The following is an 18,455-nucleotide window of genomic DNA, read 5'->3' on the forward strand; positions in this document are numbered from 1 at the left end:
TACCCAGGCTAGAGTGCAATGGCGCGATCTCGGCTCACCGCAACCTCGGCTCACCGCAACCTCCACCTCCTGGGTTCAGGCAATTCTCCTGCCTCAGCCTCCTGAGTAGCTGGGATTACAGGCACGCACCACCATGCCCAGCTAATTTTTTGTATTTTTAGTAGAGACGGGGTTTCACCATGTTGACCAGGATGGTCTCGATCTCTTGACCTTGTGATCCACCCGCCTCGGCCTCCCAAAGTGCTGGGATTACAGGCTTGAGCCACCGCGCCTGGCCTAAAAAATATTTGTAGTATCAACAACCTATTTACCAACAAAAAGCATTTTCCAGAGTTCTTATATAACGGATTTTTAGCATATGGGGGTCATTACTGAAAGAACATGGATGTTCCTGATGCAAGGAGAAGACACGTATTTGCAGCCTTTTCAGAATTACTACTACTGAATATCCTAGCAAAAGAAACTAATACGAAGAGAAACTTACCTTCTCAATATTTCCATATAAGCAGAATAGGTTGAAGACTCTTGAACAATTCATTTTTAGTTGATGTAATCCACTAACCATTACAACTGAACCAGAGGGATTTCCTCCATGCATGTAAGAGGAAGAAGCCTGTGGTAATGGATAAGCAACAAGCTCAGGTGTATCTCGAGAGCCCATTCTGTAACGACTTGGTAAAGGCAATAATGGACCATGGGATCCTACAAAAATGATCAAAATAAATAAATAAACAAACATATACATACAGTTATGTTTCTAAATACTTTATTAGATATACTGCACCACACAAAAAATAAACTTTTAACATTAGAGCTAAGTTTGATGTACAAACAAAACTCAAATGTATTAATATTTAAGTATAACCTGAGGAAAATTAATAAAATCTATATTCATTTGTACCAGATCCAATATATGTTGACCTATACCTGTATACACGAAGCTATAAGTTTATATTTTTTAAAAAATGGTAGCTTAACAAAAAAGGCTTTGGGGAGGTAAGAAAATGAATATAAAATTTGGGGCCAACACATATAAATTATACATCAAATTTTAAAATAAACTTCCTGTCAATGTCTTTTGGAGGAATAGTAATATTACATGTACGGTAAAATCTAGGAAGCTATCTCTATACAGATACAACAAAAAACATCTTCAGTTCCACTGAAAAGTTGTTTCCTTGAATGTATTTTACTATGTAGTTTCAGGTTGGCTTCTTTTTCCCCTAATTCTAATTTAGGAAATTAAAACCTAGATTTAGTTAATACCCCAACTACACACAGGTGTCTTATTACTCTACAACTTCCATTTTTTGAAACAATATCAAGAACCCAGAAAGAAATAATCTCTGAGTATCTAAAACTATTTTAGCAGAAACACACACACACACACACACACATCTATGTCTCTTACACTGAGAATCCTCATTAAGAATCAACTTGCTAACTTCAGAGTAGCTTTAAACAACTTTATCTGTTTTTTCCCATCCACAACATAAGTAACAAAAAATAAAGCTAGAGCATAGAATAAAAAGAAATGAGGGTGGAGAAACTGTGACACTAAAAGTAGGCATAGGGCACATTTTCCAGCAGTAAGAAGAAAGGCAAAGGAACTCAAAAGCAGCAAGATGGAGACATGCAGCTTAGAAACAGAAACCCTTCACATCTTAGGTGCTCCTAATTATAACAGAAGCATTGCCTGGGGTACATGCAAAGGTCACCCTGATGTGCAAAACCAATCCAAAAACCCCAGTCCGTTCTCCATTTCTCAAGAAGTAAAAAGTATGTTATGCCACTGAGTTGCACTTGTATATAGGACTAAGAGACACCTGTCATCTATCTACTAGTGAGTTACTAAGAACTATTAAATTTTGGTATTCATAACATACTATTAGAGCTTATGATGGACTCAAATTTTCAGTATTCTAATCACAGCTGCCATTCATAACAACACAGTAACGCTACCATTAAGCACATGAAAACAGTGTGAATTTCTGCAATTTTAGGGAGGAATACCTTATCAATGCATCATCATCAGTGTTTCCTTAAATTGGTCATGGATTTCAACTAATCCTTTTACTGGCAATTGGTAGTTTAACAAAACAATCAATATGAGTGACTGGTTAGTAATTACATATTTTGGCTTCTAATTTAGCCTGTTATACATATACCAAGATTCAAATATCATTCTTATTCCTACTGCAAAAGTACATATACATAATATACTGCCTCCCCAACACCTACCATTTGCTTGTACAGTGATGACACTTCACTAATTATTTTCATGGGCAGTAGAAAGACACGTGGTAGATGGGCAGTGGAAACTTTGCGTATAGTGGCTAAGGTCCAAAACCTTTGAGATCTACTGCCCTAAGTAACAACCAAAATCAGTGCAAAAGAGTAACTGATGTTTGTAATTATGGCTTTGAGACAACATTATTAAATTATCTATACTATTTAGATTATTACCTATATTGTTTAAGATGAGAAAAATTCTAAGTCTTTTAAAAGTTTTCTATATTAAATTGATAATGCACAAAGTTTGGGTGTTTAAAAAAACTAATGCTAGGGAGGGGCAGGGGAAAAAAAAAAAACTAATGCTTCACATATTTAAAAAATTCACTTGGCCAGGCACAGTGGCTCATGCCTATAATCCCAGCTATTTGGGAGGCCAAGGCAGGCAGATCACCTGAGGTCAGGAGTTCAAGACCAGCCTGGCCAGCATGGTGAAACCCCATCTCTACTAAAAAAAATACAAAAAATTAGTTGGGCACAGTGGTACCCGCCTGTAATCCCAGCTACTTGGGAGGCTGAGGCAGGAGAATCACTTGAACCCAGGAGATGGAGGCTGTGGTGAGCCAAGATCGTGCCACTGCACTCCAGCCTGGGCAACAGAGCAAGACTCAGTCTCACAGAAAAAAAAAAAAAAAGAAAAAAGAAAGTAACTTATGTGGAAAAATGCTACATAAATGGTATATTAACATTTTGAAAGCGTTTTCCATCTTTCAAGCTTTAAAATCTTTGGTCCACAAACCATATCCAAAGATGCTAGCAATTAAAAAACAAACTCTTCTTAAGCTTATAGCAAATAAATCTATATACCCATTTTTGCCATGGTTCAACTATGAAAGCTTCTACCAGTTCATTTTGTAAAAGTCTGGGCTTCCCAAATTAAATTTAAAGAATTGTGATGATTCACACAGATTTTATACTGCTATAATAAAGCAATGAACAAATTTAATCTGATGGAACCTGTAGGTCCTAAACCATAACTAACTTTTTCTATTCCCTTTCTTATGGATTATCACATAGGAAAAGGAAAAGTCATCTATAATGCGATCCCAAAATGCAAGTAAACCTGCTTTGGTGAACTGCTGATTTGAAGGGATACAACTGTGATTTGTAATATTTGTAAAAAGGCTCAATATCACTAGCACACATCCCCATCTTTGCTTTTACCCCTATTACTCGTCTTACTTCTCTTCTCTGCCTCTCTATTCACTCTCTTTCCTCATATATCCCATTCTTCTTACTTCCTTAGAAAAGCAGAACGAATTAACCTCATAAATATTCTAATGGACATAGTTCAGAATGGATACCTCCCTATACAATCCCACCACAACTATCAAAGAATTTCACAAAGGGCTTTTCAAAAAGAGTTCTTGTAGGGTATATGACATATTTTGTTTATACAATTTTTCAGTAAAATATTTTATAAAGGCAGACTTATACTAAGAAAATAATGTTTCAACACTCCTACAGTAGAGTTCCTTGTCCTTCATTTATTCTTTCACAGATTTTTCTAATCCCCTTTGGCAAAATATTTAACCAGTTTTTAGCCTTCAGCTGATTGCCATGACTCTGCAACTATACTACAAACTTATAATAGCAAATTATTTGTTACCCTCCATTATGCAAAGAGCAACAGACTCTCAATATTTCTTTACTGCAGGATCAGAACTACCCATACAACCATGTTTAATATTTACTCTGTTACAAGGCCGGGTGCGGTGGCTCACGCCTGTAATCTCAACACTTTGGGTGGCCGAGGTGGGCAGATCATGAGGTTAGGATATCGAGACCATCCTGGCCGTGGCAAAACCCCGTCTCTACTAAAATATAAAAAATTGGCCAGCCGTGGTGGCACATGCCTGTAATCCCAGCTACTCAGGAGGCTGAGGCAGGGAAATTGCTTGAATCCCAGATATGGAGGTTGCAGTGAGCTGAGTTCATGCCACTGCACTCCAGCCTGGCGAAAGAGCAAGACTCTATCTCAAAAAAAAAAAAAAAAAAAAAAAAAAAAATTTACTCTGTTACAGGAACAACTAAGAAAAACAATCAAGGTACATACTCACTAAACCAATTGTAGTAAGATTTTCATTCTATACCACACCTATTGTTTTGACAAAACAGAGATGGTTTCAATCTTTTCTACCTTACAGACTATGGAATCTTGAAGATGCGCGCCCGCACATACACACACACACACACACACACACACACACACACACACACACACTCCTAGAGTTCAAAAGAAACACACTAGAAAATAAGCTAAAACTTGGCCAGGCATGGTGACTCACGCCTATAATCCCAGCACTTTGGGAAGCCGAGGTGGATAGATCACAAAGTCAGGAGTTCAAGATCAGCCTGGCCAACACAGTGAAACCCCACCTCTACTAAAAATATAAAAAATTAGCCAGGCATGGTGGCACGTGCCTATAATCCCAGCTACTCAGGAGGTAGAGGCAGGAGAATTGCTTGAACCCAGAAGGTGGAGGTTGCGGCGAGTCGAGATTGTGCCACTACACTTCAGCCTGGGTGACAGAGCAAGGCTCCATCTCAAGAAAAAAAAAAAAAAAAGCTAAAACTCACAGCTAAGAATGGTCATTAAAGCAAATATGTAGGCAATTTGAAACATTTAGGACAATAGGCAATACCAGGGGCTTTTCAGTGACCAATCCCAAGACTATAATATAGCAATTTCTATTTTCTCCCACTTTTAATAGCATTGTACTTCAACTTTAAAGCACAGAATAGGTGGATTCAATAACTACCACTAAAAACTAAATAATATTTTAAAGCAACTGACAGCTAGTTAAAAGTATTATCAATAGCAATTCTCAACATCTACTTATAAGAACAACAGTTTGATACCTAATGTTACCTAACTTTTTCCTGGGGAAAAACATTATTCTAGGTTCCATAATTTATCAACACAGCAAACAGTAAAGGCTGAGAAGTTTTAAAAGGGGAGTAAGTATGAATAAATTTAACTGAAGCTGAAGTACCAACTACGGAACTAAAAGGTGAGTCTAACCGGAAGCATGTTTCCTTTTTGACAAATACCCTATTCTTTCTGCCTTTTATTACTCAAAATTCCTCTATTCCTAATTGCTGGAATGACAGAAAATACACTTACTGAACAATAGATACTTCTTTCTGGTCCTCTTACAAGCCAGAACCCATTAAAAATCAAAACCACACCAAAATATAACGGCAAAAAAGTGTTCAATCCCCAACTCTCGTTTATCTCAAGGATTTTTTTTTAATCAATATCCTAAGAAAACAAATTTTGGACAACTCCTGGGAATACATTATAAAGGACTGATCCCATATAAACCAAGTCAGATGAGCAGGAAAAATATAGAGACAAGAAATGTGCCATGGTTCATCAGAAATGCAGAAAGTCAAACAGTTCATCTATACTACCTTCTTTCTGCCTTGACAACTTACCATAGCCATCATGTCTAAACGAAGAAGGGTGTTCTCCCAAAATGGCTTGTCTCTGGCGACCCTTTCCTCTATCTGACACAAAAGTAGAAACATGGTTTTAACAAATTTGACCCAAGTACATAACAGAGTTCTCAAATGGGAAACACCCATTCAAAACATCCATTACAACAATTCATAAAAGAAATGTGATTCCTGGTTAACTTTAAACATCCATTCATATCCAATTTAAATACAACACCAAGAGTGTAAAAAATAATTCTATCTAACAAATTCCACTTAACTTGAATAGATCTTTTTGGCAAAGGCTAAATACAATCACACTTTCAAATTTAAGGAAGAATGGATACTTTTCAGAAAGTGAACGTACACAATGCTAGATTTGACATTGTACAGAAGCTTTTACCAATACATGTCTTTAAAACAAGCTTTAAGTGCAGTACTTTTGAAAGACAGTACCTGAATCATACTATTAGCTTCAACAGCAACACATTTTCAAAGTGGGCTTCTTTCAAGAAGTTTCAGCATAAGCCAACAACAACCTGTATTACATGGTTTCACAATCAGTAAACACAGAGTATTTTATATGTATATGCACATATTTACAAACACCTACTGACTTGAGAGCTGAAAATGTTCACATCACTGGCTTGTATTATATCATGAATAAGTCATTGTCTATTGACCTTAACACCAGGCAGGACTATGAGCAACCCCCAAACTTTAAAGATGCCAAGATATAGCTAACCAAGGGGGCTACATTATTGGATGAAAATACTACAATACTCTAAAGGATAATTTTTATTCTAGCTACATTTTCAGAAAAGGCATGCCAATTTTCCCAAATCTAATTAGAGACATCAAAAAAATTACTTACAGGTTTCTAAAATAGCACCTCCTATGTTGGTTAGTAAATTTTAAAAATCATTATATAATACTTGTAGAAAGTTTAGTGATCAAATTACAGAGCTCAATATGATTTTTAAAAATATGTATCTTAAGACTCTGGTCATTCTGATCCTTGAAAATTCAGAGAGGCTTTACCTATATCCTTAGTCACCTAAACAAATGAGATTTATGGGAGATGAGAAATACTTTAATTTTCACTTCAGTCTAGAGAAGTAGAGTTTTAATCACTATTCCAAGTTATTACAGCATTGAAAGGGACTGAGGCCATATGGAAAAATTCTCTTTACATCATTTCTATCAGTTAGGACCATCTAGCTTCTGCTTACCCAGTAACTACTGTGTGAGAACATTAATATTTATATTATATAGAAATTGATCCTCTACCCATATTCTACTCCATCTGGGGCCTTACAGACTTAGTCTTTGTCCAAAACCTCTTATAAATGTTCGAGAAGTTATTATGACTTCCCATTCCCCCAAAGTCATTTCTTCTTCAATCTTAACATTCACAATTTCCTCTACTACACGGCTTCTAACGTCTCTCATCATGTCTCACTCTTTTTGAGCTAATCTAGTCTACTAATCCATTCTGTCAATGTTCCTCTGCTTAAGCATATGCCATCAAACACTAATTCCTTATCTGACCTAGGAATGTTAAAACCAAAACAACCATAACGTCACGACTCAGTTTTATTGATACAATTAACAGTGTGCTTTATTATAAAGGAAAGAGAACTGGGTTGGGAATCAGATGATTCCAACTTTACTATTAGTTTACTATATAGTCGAAGAAACTCACAATTTTCATTCATAAAATGAAGGAGTCAGAGTAGATGATCTCCAAGGTATCTTTCAGCCAAACATTCCCATTAATAATTCACTTCATTTTGAAGTATTCACTACCTAATATAAGGTTGCGTAAAACAGAAGTGAGCAGAAAGTCAAACACTAAATATATCAGTTTCTAAATGGTGGTAAGCTTTCCTAGAGTCAACTGATCTGATGGAAGCTGTGGACCTTCTCCCCCAAAAGATGCACCTATCTAAAGGTTTTGCTTAAGATTTCTGGAGGGGTTTCCTGGAGTCCTGGTTAGGAATTCTTTACACTAAAATGTAATTCGAGCTGAAAAGGGCTTTGAAAAAAAGTGAAGTTATGTTTTTAAAACAGTTCCTTCTTTTGGTTGAAAAAATTTTGTGAAGGTCTTTATTTGGGGATAGCAACCTAACAGTTTCAATAGCTATCAAATGGATTGCAAGCTATGAGCTCTACGGAAACAAAAACATAAACTGTTATGATCTTGCAAGACAAGTATCTGTAAGAAATTAGAAAACAAAAACTTTTTTTCCTTGAAAGCGTAAACTAAAACTGTTTTACTTGCTTTAATTATATTTCACTATTTACATATCTACCTTATACATTTCTAAACTTATTTGACTAGAATTGTATGAAGAACTAACCTAAGCTGGCTTTGTGTAAACTCTTTTAAAAGAACAGATGTAAACAATGTTAAAATAAGAAGCATTATCTATACATGTTTTAAGAGACCCTGAGAAAAATGCAACCAAAACTATTTCAAATGAAATTTTTTTAAAAAACAAAACCGAGTGGTCAATAACTGTAAACTGACAGAAGTGAGAGATTTCTCATCAACCACTTGTCCTGTTGTTTGAGTGCTAAGGATTTGTTTTCTAATACTGACTTCAACTGCACCAACCCTAGGCCAAGCAGATTGCGTAAGTAGTAAAAAAAACATGGGGTCTAGCCAAAGCTGCATTACAAAACAAACCTATTTGCAATTTCATGCATAAGGCAAGATGATTTCCTGGGAATTGTTAAAGAAGCCAATCACCTAAAAGTCCTAAATACGCAAACATGCAAAAGATCAGTCATCACATTGTCTTTTTCTTTTTGCTAGAGTACATGCACTATAGAGTACCCACACTAGAGTACCCACTGCCCAAGATATTTTGTATGCCATAAAATTTTTTTCTAGCTACTTTTACAGACATATTCATCTTGAGTTTTTCCAACCTGTGGTTCAAACACTGATATTGTAGTTAAGATGTAGCCAATACTGCAGCCCCCTTGTTTTTACAAGATCAACATTTTAATTTGTATATTCCAGAATTGCCACACAGTTAGTTGAACAATTTTATCAGTCAAATTTATGCTCATGAAATCTAGCATTTATAGGTGAAGATGCATCTCAAATGAAATGCTCTTATTTTCAGATTTATCAAGTTTATATATTTTCTACCTTGAACAGACATGGTTCACCTACATTTGAAATGTCAAAATTTCTAGTTACACAAATTGACATAAGCCATAACCTTAAATTGTTACAAAAAGTGACAACTTATAAACAGCCACTTTACAAAAATCAAACCACACAGAAGAATGTCTTTCATATATAATGCACCTTTTCATTATGTTAGAATTTCTGTTCCATGTCCACAATTGAGGAAAAAAACAAAAAATTTAAAAAGTAAACAAGTGCAGCAAGTGTGCACCTTTCTCATCCTTTTACTTTTACTATCTGTGTGGATTGGTTGAGCGTTATCAATTCCCAAGACCTATTAATAAACTGGTCCTGGTTATTTGCCAATTAACAATTTGAATCTAAGCTGCAAACAGTTACAGTAATGGGCATTAAGATTTACAACATTGCAGATGAAGTCTAGTTTCCCTTAGTGGAGAGTCTTAAATTCTACAACTGAAACCTTAAGGGAAATCAGACCAATATACACATACAACTTGAGTAAATGGGCACAGTCTATCATGGTGTTCATCCCATGCAATTCTGAAGTACTCTTAAGTGTCCTCCTTTAAAAACTTGGGGTGATGGTGCATGCAGTATGCAGTCAAGGTGAATTGCGAGTCTGAGTTTTTCAGAGGGCTTTTTGCTGATGCCGATGTTGTGCATGATGAAGTGTAGAGTCAGCCTGCTGGTCCTCTATCCTTCTTAATGCCTCGTCCAGCTTGGGGGGAAAGTCCTTTCCATAGAGAAGCAGTGTGCAAGTCTGCAGTTTGTAAGGAATATTCTGAATCAGTTTCCTCTCCTCCAAAGAGAGAGAGCTGCTTGGAGAAATGCAAGTCCTTGAACTGCGGGCGTGCCTGAATGTGTGGGCTCCTGGTTGAACTAAATATAAATAGCTCAGAACATACCAGTAGGGGGCACTAATGTTCAAGGTTATTTTCCAGCATTACATGGCCTCTTGCAACAAAAGCATTCACCAAGGTTTTCATTTGAATTAACTAGCTCATCTCAGGAAAAAAAGAATCTAATTGCATATAAGAATTTGTCAGCAGATTAAGTACATTCTAAAATGCATAAAATACCTACCTCGTCTTCCCAAATATGGTTTAGTGTAGTCCCAACTGTCATTGTCATTCCTAATAACATTTAGACGAGTTGGCTGTTGAGATTGAAAATAAAGTAAGTTCAAATTCTATATCCAAAGCATAAATATTTCTTTGGTAGGGTGTTGAAAAAAAAATATTTACCCGTGCATATTCAATTTTTAGTGTGCAACATCCAGCATATATATCGGCTCCATTGAGTGCTGCTTTAGCTTTCTGGGCACAAAGGACTGATTCAAACATAAGCTCTATTAAGGAAATTTGGTTTAAAGTATCTGATAATCATTATTCACTCCCAAAGGACAGGACTGAAAATAATCAGAAGTAGCGCTTTTACTTCTGGAAATGTTTTACCAATTTCAGGATGAATTTTAGGAAATTTTATTTTTAAGATCAAGGGTGGCTAGGTGCAGTGGCTCACGCCTGTAATCTCAGCACTTTGGGAGGCCAAAGTGGGTGGATCACCTGAGGTCAGGAGTTCAAGGCCAGCCCAGCCAACATGGTGAAACCCTGTCTCTATCAAAAATATAAAAATCAGCCAGGCGTGGTGACAGGTGCCTGTAATTCCAGCTACTCGGAGGCCGAGACAGGAGAATTGCTTGAACCTGAGAGGCAGAGGCTGCAGTGAGCCAAGATCGTGTCACTGCACTCCAGCCTGGGCAACAAAGATCGAAACTCCGTCACAAAAAAAAAAAAAAAAAAAAAAAAGATCAAGGGTACCAAAGAAAACATAATACAACCAAACTATCTACCTTAATTCTTTTAAGTCATCATTAGTACTTTATAAATTGGAAAGCAGAGGACATAATGGAGCATGGTCCCATTTCCTAGCAAAGGACAACTTGCGACCTTGAAACAGAAAATATTTTACTCTTTAAGAACATTACAAAAAAACAAAATAATACAAAACAAATATATGATTTTACATATTTTTGAGCAGGCAGAGTTTTATCATAATTTATCTAAAATTTTATCAGTTTTTTTTTTTTTAATTTTATCAGTTTTTTAAAAAATTACTTGTCCATAATTTTTTTAAAAATCAAATCACAAAGGTATATAAAGTAAACAAACAAAAAACAAAAATACCTTGTCAGAAGTAAGTATTGTTAAAGAGTTTGCTGTATATCCCTACCTTTTCCTATGCATACACATGCACACATAGGTTGGGGTTTTCTCTTTATTATTGTTATTTTTTTAAGATGGGTGTATACTGTCTATACTATTTTGTAACTTGCTCTTTTTACTCAACATATGACAGATTTAACATAAAGAAGTAGCTCTTACATAAACCATGACCATTTAAAAGGCTCAATAAAAAAAGGTAAGAAAGATTTTACTGACTCTAAAGTTTTGGTACTGCCAAACTATTTTAAGAGGGAGTTAGAAAAGTTCATTAGGGATAAATTCCAAAATGGTACAAGTGTACACATCTTCAAACAGTGTTATGTAACAGCTTACATAAAGAGGAAGCACCAGATTGCTTTCGGGTAGCAAGTTATTCTTATAAATAGTAAAATATCCTATGAGTACTGCACTTTCAATTTTTAAATCTATGTCAAGTAGATTTTTGTGAGAGAAGGTAAACACCACTTGTCTAGAAATGGTTAAACCAGAAAAAATAAGATCCATATGAATTACACATCAATAAAAATTTACAAATAAAGGATATTCAACCATTGCTTGTATCCCATTTCTCTTGAATATAACAATACGTTGCACTTTTCCGACAGGGTTGCATACAGTATATAAAACATCCTATGAAGGAAAAAGACAAGACTTCTTCACACTTTACATCTGGTAAAACATTAAAGCTATACTTTGCTTTACCTAAAAACCATCAACTGTCAAGATGTCATTTCTATTAATTATTAATGAAATTAATTTTTTAAATTATGACTTTTTTTTTTTTGAGACAGGGTCTCACACTGCTGCCCAGGATAGAGTGCAGTGGCTCAATCACAGTTCCCTGCAGGCTGAAATGATCCTCCCATCTCAGCCTCCCAAGTACCTGAGACTTCAAGGCATGCACCACCATGAGTTAATTTTTCATTTTTTTGTAGAGACAGAGTCTCACTATGTTGCCTATGCTGGTCTCAAACTCCTGAGCTCAAGGAATCCTACCACCTCAGTCTCCCAAAGTACTAGGATTATAGCCGTGAGCCACCATGCCTGGCCTAAAATTATTACACTTTAATAAATCTTAAGTTGTTTCCTCACATACACAATATACTCACATTAAAGTTCCAATGGAACATTTGGAAAGTACTTTCATCTATTTTATCTCATAAATGAATTCTCAATTTTTATTTTCTTAACAGGTACTAAAATAACTTGATAACATAAAATAAACCAAAACTATAATCAATATTTTTTTCTAAATGTGACACTGAAATGTTTAATATTCTAATCACTTGAGTTATAGTAATAAATATGTATTAAGAAATCATATTAGAACAACTCTGATATTCATTTTCCAAGGGACAATGGCTATAAAGAAAAGACCCAAGGGAGTTTATAAAGTTAGATGTCACTAAACAAGACACCTGAGTCATCTAAGAAAGAATCTAAATATCTACTTAGGAGTAATTATTCAACTATCAAGAAATTTCTTGAGCACCTATAATTTACACAGCTGCATTGTTACACACCAGAGATATAACAAAAAACAAATCAGAGTACCTACACTAGGTAAATTATATGTTTCCCAACACCAAATATTGTAAACATATTAATACTATTAAGTCTGTAAATATTTAAAATAAATACAAAGCATCTAATTAAATCTAAAGAATATCTTATGCTTTCAGTTTACATCCCAAGATCATATGCCCAGACTACATATAATACCAACTGCAATTTCTCTTACTGTGATGTCCTTCTATGCCTTACAAAAATCAAATGTCTGTGTTACTAGCTTAATATGAAACAACATGTGAGTAGGAAGAAAACTGGTCCAGGAAACAAATCCTTTTTAAAAATTCTACCAATAACGCTTTTTAAAAGAGTAAAGAAGTAGGGAATTTAAAGTAAATCAAAGAAAGATTAACAAGCTATTGCAAAATAGTTCATAATGATATGTGCATCTTACTGTAACATGGGATTCTGTCATGACATAGTAGATGTTCTTATACATATGCTGGCAAAGGCGTGAAAGATTTTTTTGAACTATTTCGAACAAGTCTCTCTGTAATTCCCTATTATCAAAAATGGTACTGGTACTGATTACACATTAAAAATTTCAATGTGCCTATTTAATTATTATAACTGTGTTTATCTTTTTTTTTTTTTTGAGACGGAGTTTCGCTCTTGTTACCCAGGCTGGAGTGCAATGGCGCGGTCTCAGCTCACTGCAACCTCTGCCTCCTGGGTTCAGGCAATTCTCCTGCCTCAGCCTCCCAAGCAGCTGGGATTACAGGCATGCACCACCATGCCCAGCTAATTTTTTGCATTTTTTAGTAGAGGCCTTCAGTGCTCAGCATTTTTTCTTTGTTCATTAAACTTAATAGCAAAAATTAAGATTAATTTTCATAATTAAAAAAAACTATTTTCTAGTATCTAGATGGCAATGAAAAAACTACAGATCAGTCACTCTAGAGGCAAACTGCAAAATCACTTTTAATTTCATCTGTCATACTAAAATACATACCACTGTAATTGGATAAAGTGGATTCTGAATTGAGAGCAGAAGAACTTTGTTGCCTCCTGATGGATCATCAGTATTTCCTGGCCGAGTGATCCTTTTGCTTGTAGAATAGTTGAAAAAAGCCTGTTGACCAGCAATGTACACAGGTTCATCTGCAGCAAATGTCACACATTCTTTGGCACTGTCTATGTTTTCAAATTCCACTAGAGCCTGTCGTTTAAATGGCATCATCATCACATAGCTGAAAAGGGAGGTAAGGAGGAAATACACAAACACAGCAAGTTCCATTAACATTATTTGTCCTCAATTAAGTAAAAGCAAACACAAACTTTAATAAAAATGTGTCAAATCCCACAGATTAGTATTCTTCACTACCTGTGTCCAATGTAAGTGAACTCTTAAATCATCCAAAGAATTGTGGTACACCAAGTAGATGGTACACATATGAAAGTTTATCTCTAATCTTGACAATTCTTCAAGCGATTAAGTTTATCTACCTCATGACCTCCTCAAACACAATTTCCTGTTATTAGTTACTAACAACACAACCCAGTTTATTCTTTGGGGTGCTACTCCGAAGAAGTATTAGAAAATATCAAAGACACAAACCAACGGAGATAAACTCAACAGAAGGTCGGCAGACAGAGTCCCTACTTAACAGCAGAAACTACTACCTCTCTTCAATTATTTTCTTGAATAAAAAACCACACTAATAGCTAAGAACTGACTATACTTTTAAAACAGAGATAAATATAAATGAAGCAACCACAGACTGACCAAAGCTCCCAAGTTGATACAAATAATCTCCTCCAAAACATTTTAAATATCCATGAAAACGATTCATTAGAATATGGCAATCATGGTTGCCTATGAAAAGATGTTTACTTTTCATAGTATACTCTTTACTAGAGAAACAAAGCAGCCAAAAAAATAATAATAATAACCCCAAAACATAATACAGCACATTCTTTTTGGAAGAATATATTTTAATACAGGAAATGAAGAATAAAAAAGTGAAGGAAGCGTAGAAGACAGAAATCACAGCACATGAATCACAATGGGGTAAATATGTCCTCTATTTACAGGAACGAGAATCTTAAAAATGCTTTAAAATACAGGTAAGTGTTTTTTATAATAGCAGAAGGTCAAAGAAATGTTGGGCAGGTACTCAGTGATATCACTGCTTCTTAACCACGCATCCAGGACCCACTGCTACACTATGGAAACTGACAAATGGTACAGTATTAATAAGAAACAGATCACTGTACAGCCTTGCAAACTATTATAATAAATCTCAGCTTCCTCATTTACAAAACTTAGAGAATTGTCAAGATTAGTTACTACACACAAACTACTAAGCAGATTGCCTTGCACATTGTAGACCCTCAATAAGAGGTAACTATTACTGTATTTTTTTTTTTTTTTTTTTTTTTACAGATCTTGCCTCATTCATCTTTATATCCTAAGAGGCTAGAAACAGAGCCTGGCACATATTTGTTAATCTAGGGGGATTGTTATTTTTCCCCACCCATATCACTCAAAATTAAAGAAGTACAAAAACAAGGCCTTGGATTTAAAGATTTACCAACTAAAAGTGCAAAATATAAATCCCTAGAAACATGCCTTTTAGAAACACAGATGCTTCATTGAAGTTCTAAAGTCTTGCACATGGAAAACAGAAAACCATGAAATCAGGTCTATGCTAAACAAATTCAAGAGGAAAACATCTTTCATAAAACAAAAAAGGTGGTTTAATATCTAAATGTATTACTAAGTTTTTTATTATGCTAATAATGCCATATGGAAACAAAAAATTATAAAGGTTTTGATATGGTTTGGCCGTGTCCCCATCCAAACCACATGTTGAATTGTGATCACCAGTGTAGGAGGAGGAGCCTAGTGGGAGGTGACTGGCTCATGGGGGTAGTTTCTAATGGCTTAGCGCCATACCCCTAGTGTTGTTTCCTGATAGACTTCTTGCAAGATCTGGTTGTTTGACAGTATGTGGCACCTTCCCCTTTGTGTACACGTGCTCTTTCTCTCCTTCTCTTTTTTTTTTCCTCTCTCTTCTGCTGGCCTTATAAAGATGTGCCTGCTTACCCTTCACCTTTTGCCATTATTCTAAGTGTTCTGAGGCCGCCCCAGAAGCAGAAGCCTGTATAGCCTGCAGAACGGTGAGCCAATTAAATCTCTTTATAAATTACCTACTCTCGGCCGGGCGCGGTGGCTCAAGCCTGTAATCCCAGCACTTTGGGAGGCCGAGGCGGGTGGATCACGAGGTCAAGAGATCGAGACCATCCTGGTCAACATGGTGAAACCCCATCTCTACTAAAAAAAAAAAATACAAAACATTAGCTGGGCATGGTGGTGCATGCCTGTAATCCCAGCTACTCAGGAGGTTGAGGCAGGAGAATTGCCTGAACCCAGGAGGCGGAGGTTGCGGTGAGCCGAGATCGCGCCATTGCACTCCAGCCTGGGAAACAAGAGCAAAACTCCGTCTCAAAAAAAAAAAAAAAAAAAAAAATTACCTACTCTCATGTATGTCTTTATAGCAGTGTAAGAACAGATTAATACAGGTACAGAAGTAAATTATTTATTGGCCTGTTGAAGACTTAGTAAATTTGATTTCTGTAACTGAAATAAGTGAGCTAAAACCACAAACTTAAAAGTGAAGGTTGCCCAGAAAAGTACTATCAGTGAAGATAAATAAAAAATTAAAATGTTTTATTTTCTTTTTTATTGCCAATATTCAATATAAACAAACTAAAATGTTACAGACATTTTAGCACGTGCTTAAATTGTCTGGTACACAGTTTTTTAAAAATCTTTAAAATGCACTCATATGAAACCAGGTGGAGTGGCTTGTGCCTATAGTCCCAGCTACTTGGGAGGTTGAAGTGGGAAGACTGGTTGAGCCCAGGAGTTCAAAAAAAAAGAAAAAAGGTATTAGTATCAGAAAGTGAGAGACCAGAGAGAAAAGGCTAAAGAAACAAAAAAGCTAAGGAACATAGTAGGATCAAGGCTTTTAACTCCATCAATTTAAAACACTTTACTGGCCGGGTGCAGTGGCTCACACCTGTAATCCCAGCACTTTGGGAGGCAGAAGTGGGCGGATCACCTGAGGTCAGGAGTTTGAGACCAGCCTGACCAACACGGTGAAACCCTGTCTCTATCATAAATACAATAATTAGCCAGGTGAGGTGGTGGGTGCCTGTAATCCCAGCTACTCAGGAGGCCGAGTCAGGAGAATCATTTGAACCCAGGAAACAGAGGTTGCAGTAAGCTGAGATTGAGCCACTGTACTCCAGCCTGGGTGACAGAGCAGGATTCCACCTTCAAAAAAAAAAAAAAATTTCTAAATAAAAACATAGGAGAAGGCAATAGATTTAAGTGCACAAACTGGGCCCCAAATGTTACATTGTAAAACTAATCACTTCCTAATATCTCCTTTAATGGGAGAGAAGGGGGAAAAGAAATACAACATACATTTTAAATATTCTTTTAATTATAATGCATAAATACAGTAAAGAATAGAAAAATTAAAAAGTTAAAAAACACAAGCAATTTTATTCTGACACAATACAATCATTCTTAATGTTACATTTTCTTCTGAGCTTCCTTCCTATGTACCTAGCTTTTTGGATATAAGTTTACTACATATTGAACTTGGTGATTCACCTTTTTAATATAGGCAGTTTCTGTATTGTTTATAAACCCGCACATTCCATTAAATAAATACATAAAGAAACAAACAGGGAAAGCTTACAAATTGTAACATTTTTGAAGCAAAATTTCTATTGGAGGCTGTTCAATGTTCTTTCAGCCTTAATAGCAGCCACCTCTTATGCAAGTTCATTTCATACAACTGAAACACCTATTATACTTATTTATGCCAATTAAGCTCTTAAATCACACACTAATTTGTTCCAATTATTTCAGACTTTTCCATCCACATAACTACCAATCTTGAGGGCAAAATGATGCAAATTAACTGAATGACATTCATATATGAAAGACTTTATCATAGACTAAGTATCAAATAACCCAGAGTCTAAAAATGCAAAGGCCACCCAGGAGTAATTCAAATTACTTACTAATTTAAAATAGTTCTATTTCTTTAACACCCAACCTTCAGGTCATGGTACTAATTAACATCAAAATAGTTAATGTTTCCTAAAGTTTCCATTTGTATTTGTTCATCAACTTGTTTTCTGACATCTGCCTAATAACTTTTTTGTTTTTGAGAGGGAGTCTTGCTGTCACCCAGGCTGGAGTGCAATGGCATGATCTCAGCTCACTGCAACCTCCACCTCCCAGTTTCAAATGATTCTCCTGCGTCAGCCTCCCGAGTAGAATAACTGGGATTACAGGCATGGGCCACCACGCCCAGCTAAATTTTGTACTTTTAGTAGGATGGAGATTCACCATGGTGGGTCAGGCTGGTCTCAAACTCCTGATCTCGTGATCCGCCTGCCTCGGCCTCCCAAAGCACTGGGATTACAAGCATGAGCCACTGCACCCAGCCTAAGAAAACAACTTTTAAAGCCCTAAATACACAAGAATAGAGGAAAAATAAACCAGAGACATCCACCTCCTTATAATTCCACAGGACAATGTGCCACTTACATAATCATTAGAAGGTCCTTACAGAGACTAGGGTTAGTCTACTGCCAACAGCGAGACTAATGGTCTAAGGAGTGTATCTATTTCAATATGCAACTCTCCACGCAGACTTAATCCCAATTTCCACTCCAAAGGACTGAGAATTGATAGTCAGCTTAGTTATACACTTTCTTTTTTTTTTTTTTTTTTT

The 18,455-nt window shown here is 35.9% G+C and overlaps 1 protein-coding gene across 2 annotated transcripts in view; it reads right to left on the reverse strand.

Moving 5' to 3' along the window:
• The window catches only part of HNRNPLL (heterogeneous nuclear ribonucleoprotein L like), a 43,833-nt gene that overhangs the window by 11,383 nt on the left and 13,995 nt on the right, over positions 1 to 18,455 (reverse strand). For both annotated transcript variants that reach the window (XM_032239354.1, XM_032239353.1), the window contains 6 exons: positions 13,646 to 13,883; positions 11,669 to 11,754; positions 10,144 to 10,240; positions 9,983 to 10,055; positions 5,734 to 5,805; positions 485 to 702 (listed from right to left, as the gene is read on the reverse strand). In XM_032239354.1, coding sequence (XP_032095245.1) covers positions 485 to 702; positions 5,734 to 5,805; positions 9,983 to 10,055; positions 10,144 to 10,240; positions 11,669 to 11,754; positions 13,646 to 13,883 — 784 coding nt within the window. The remainder of the gene's footprint in view (positions 1 to 484; positions 703 to 5,733; positions 5,806 to 9,982; positions 10,056 to 10,143; positions 10,241 to 11,668; positions 11,755 to 13,645; positions 13,884 to 18,455) is intronic.

Source organism: Sapajus apella, unplaced genomic scaffold (genome assembly GCF_009761245.1).
Source record: "Sapajus apella isolate SASKATOON/1434 unplaced genomic scaffold, GSC_monkey_1.0 scaffold44, whole genome shotgun sequence".
In the NCBI taxonomy this organism is placed as follows: Eukaryota; Metazoa; Chordata; class Mammalia; order Primates; family Cebidae; genus Sapajus; species Sapajus apella.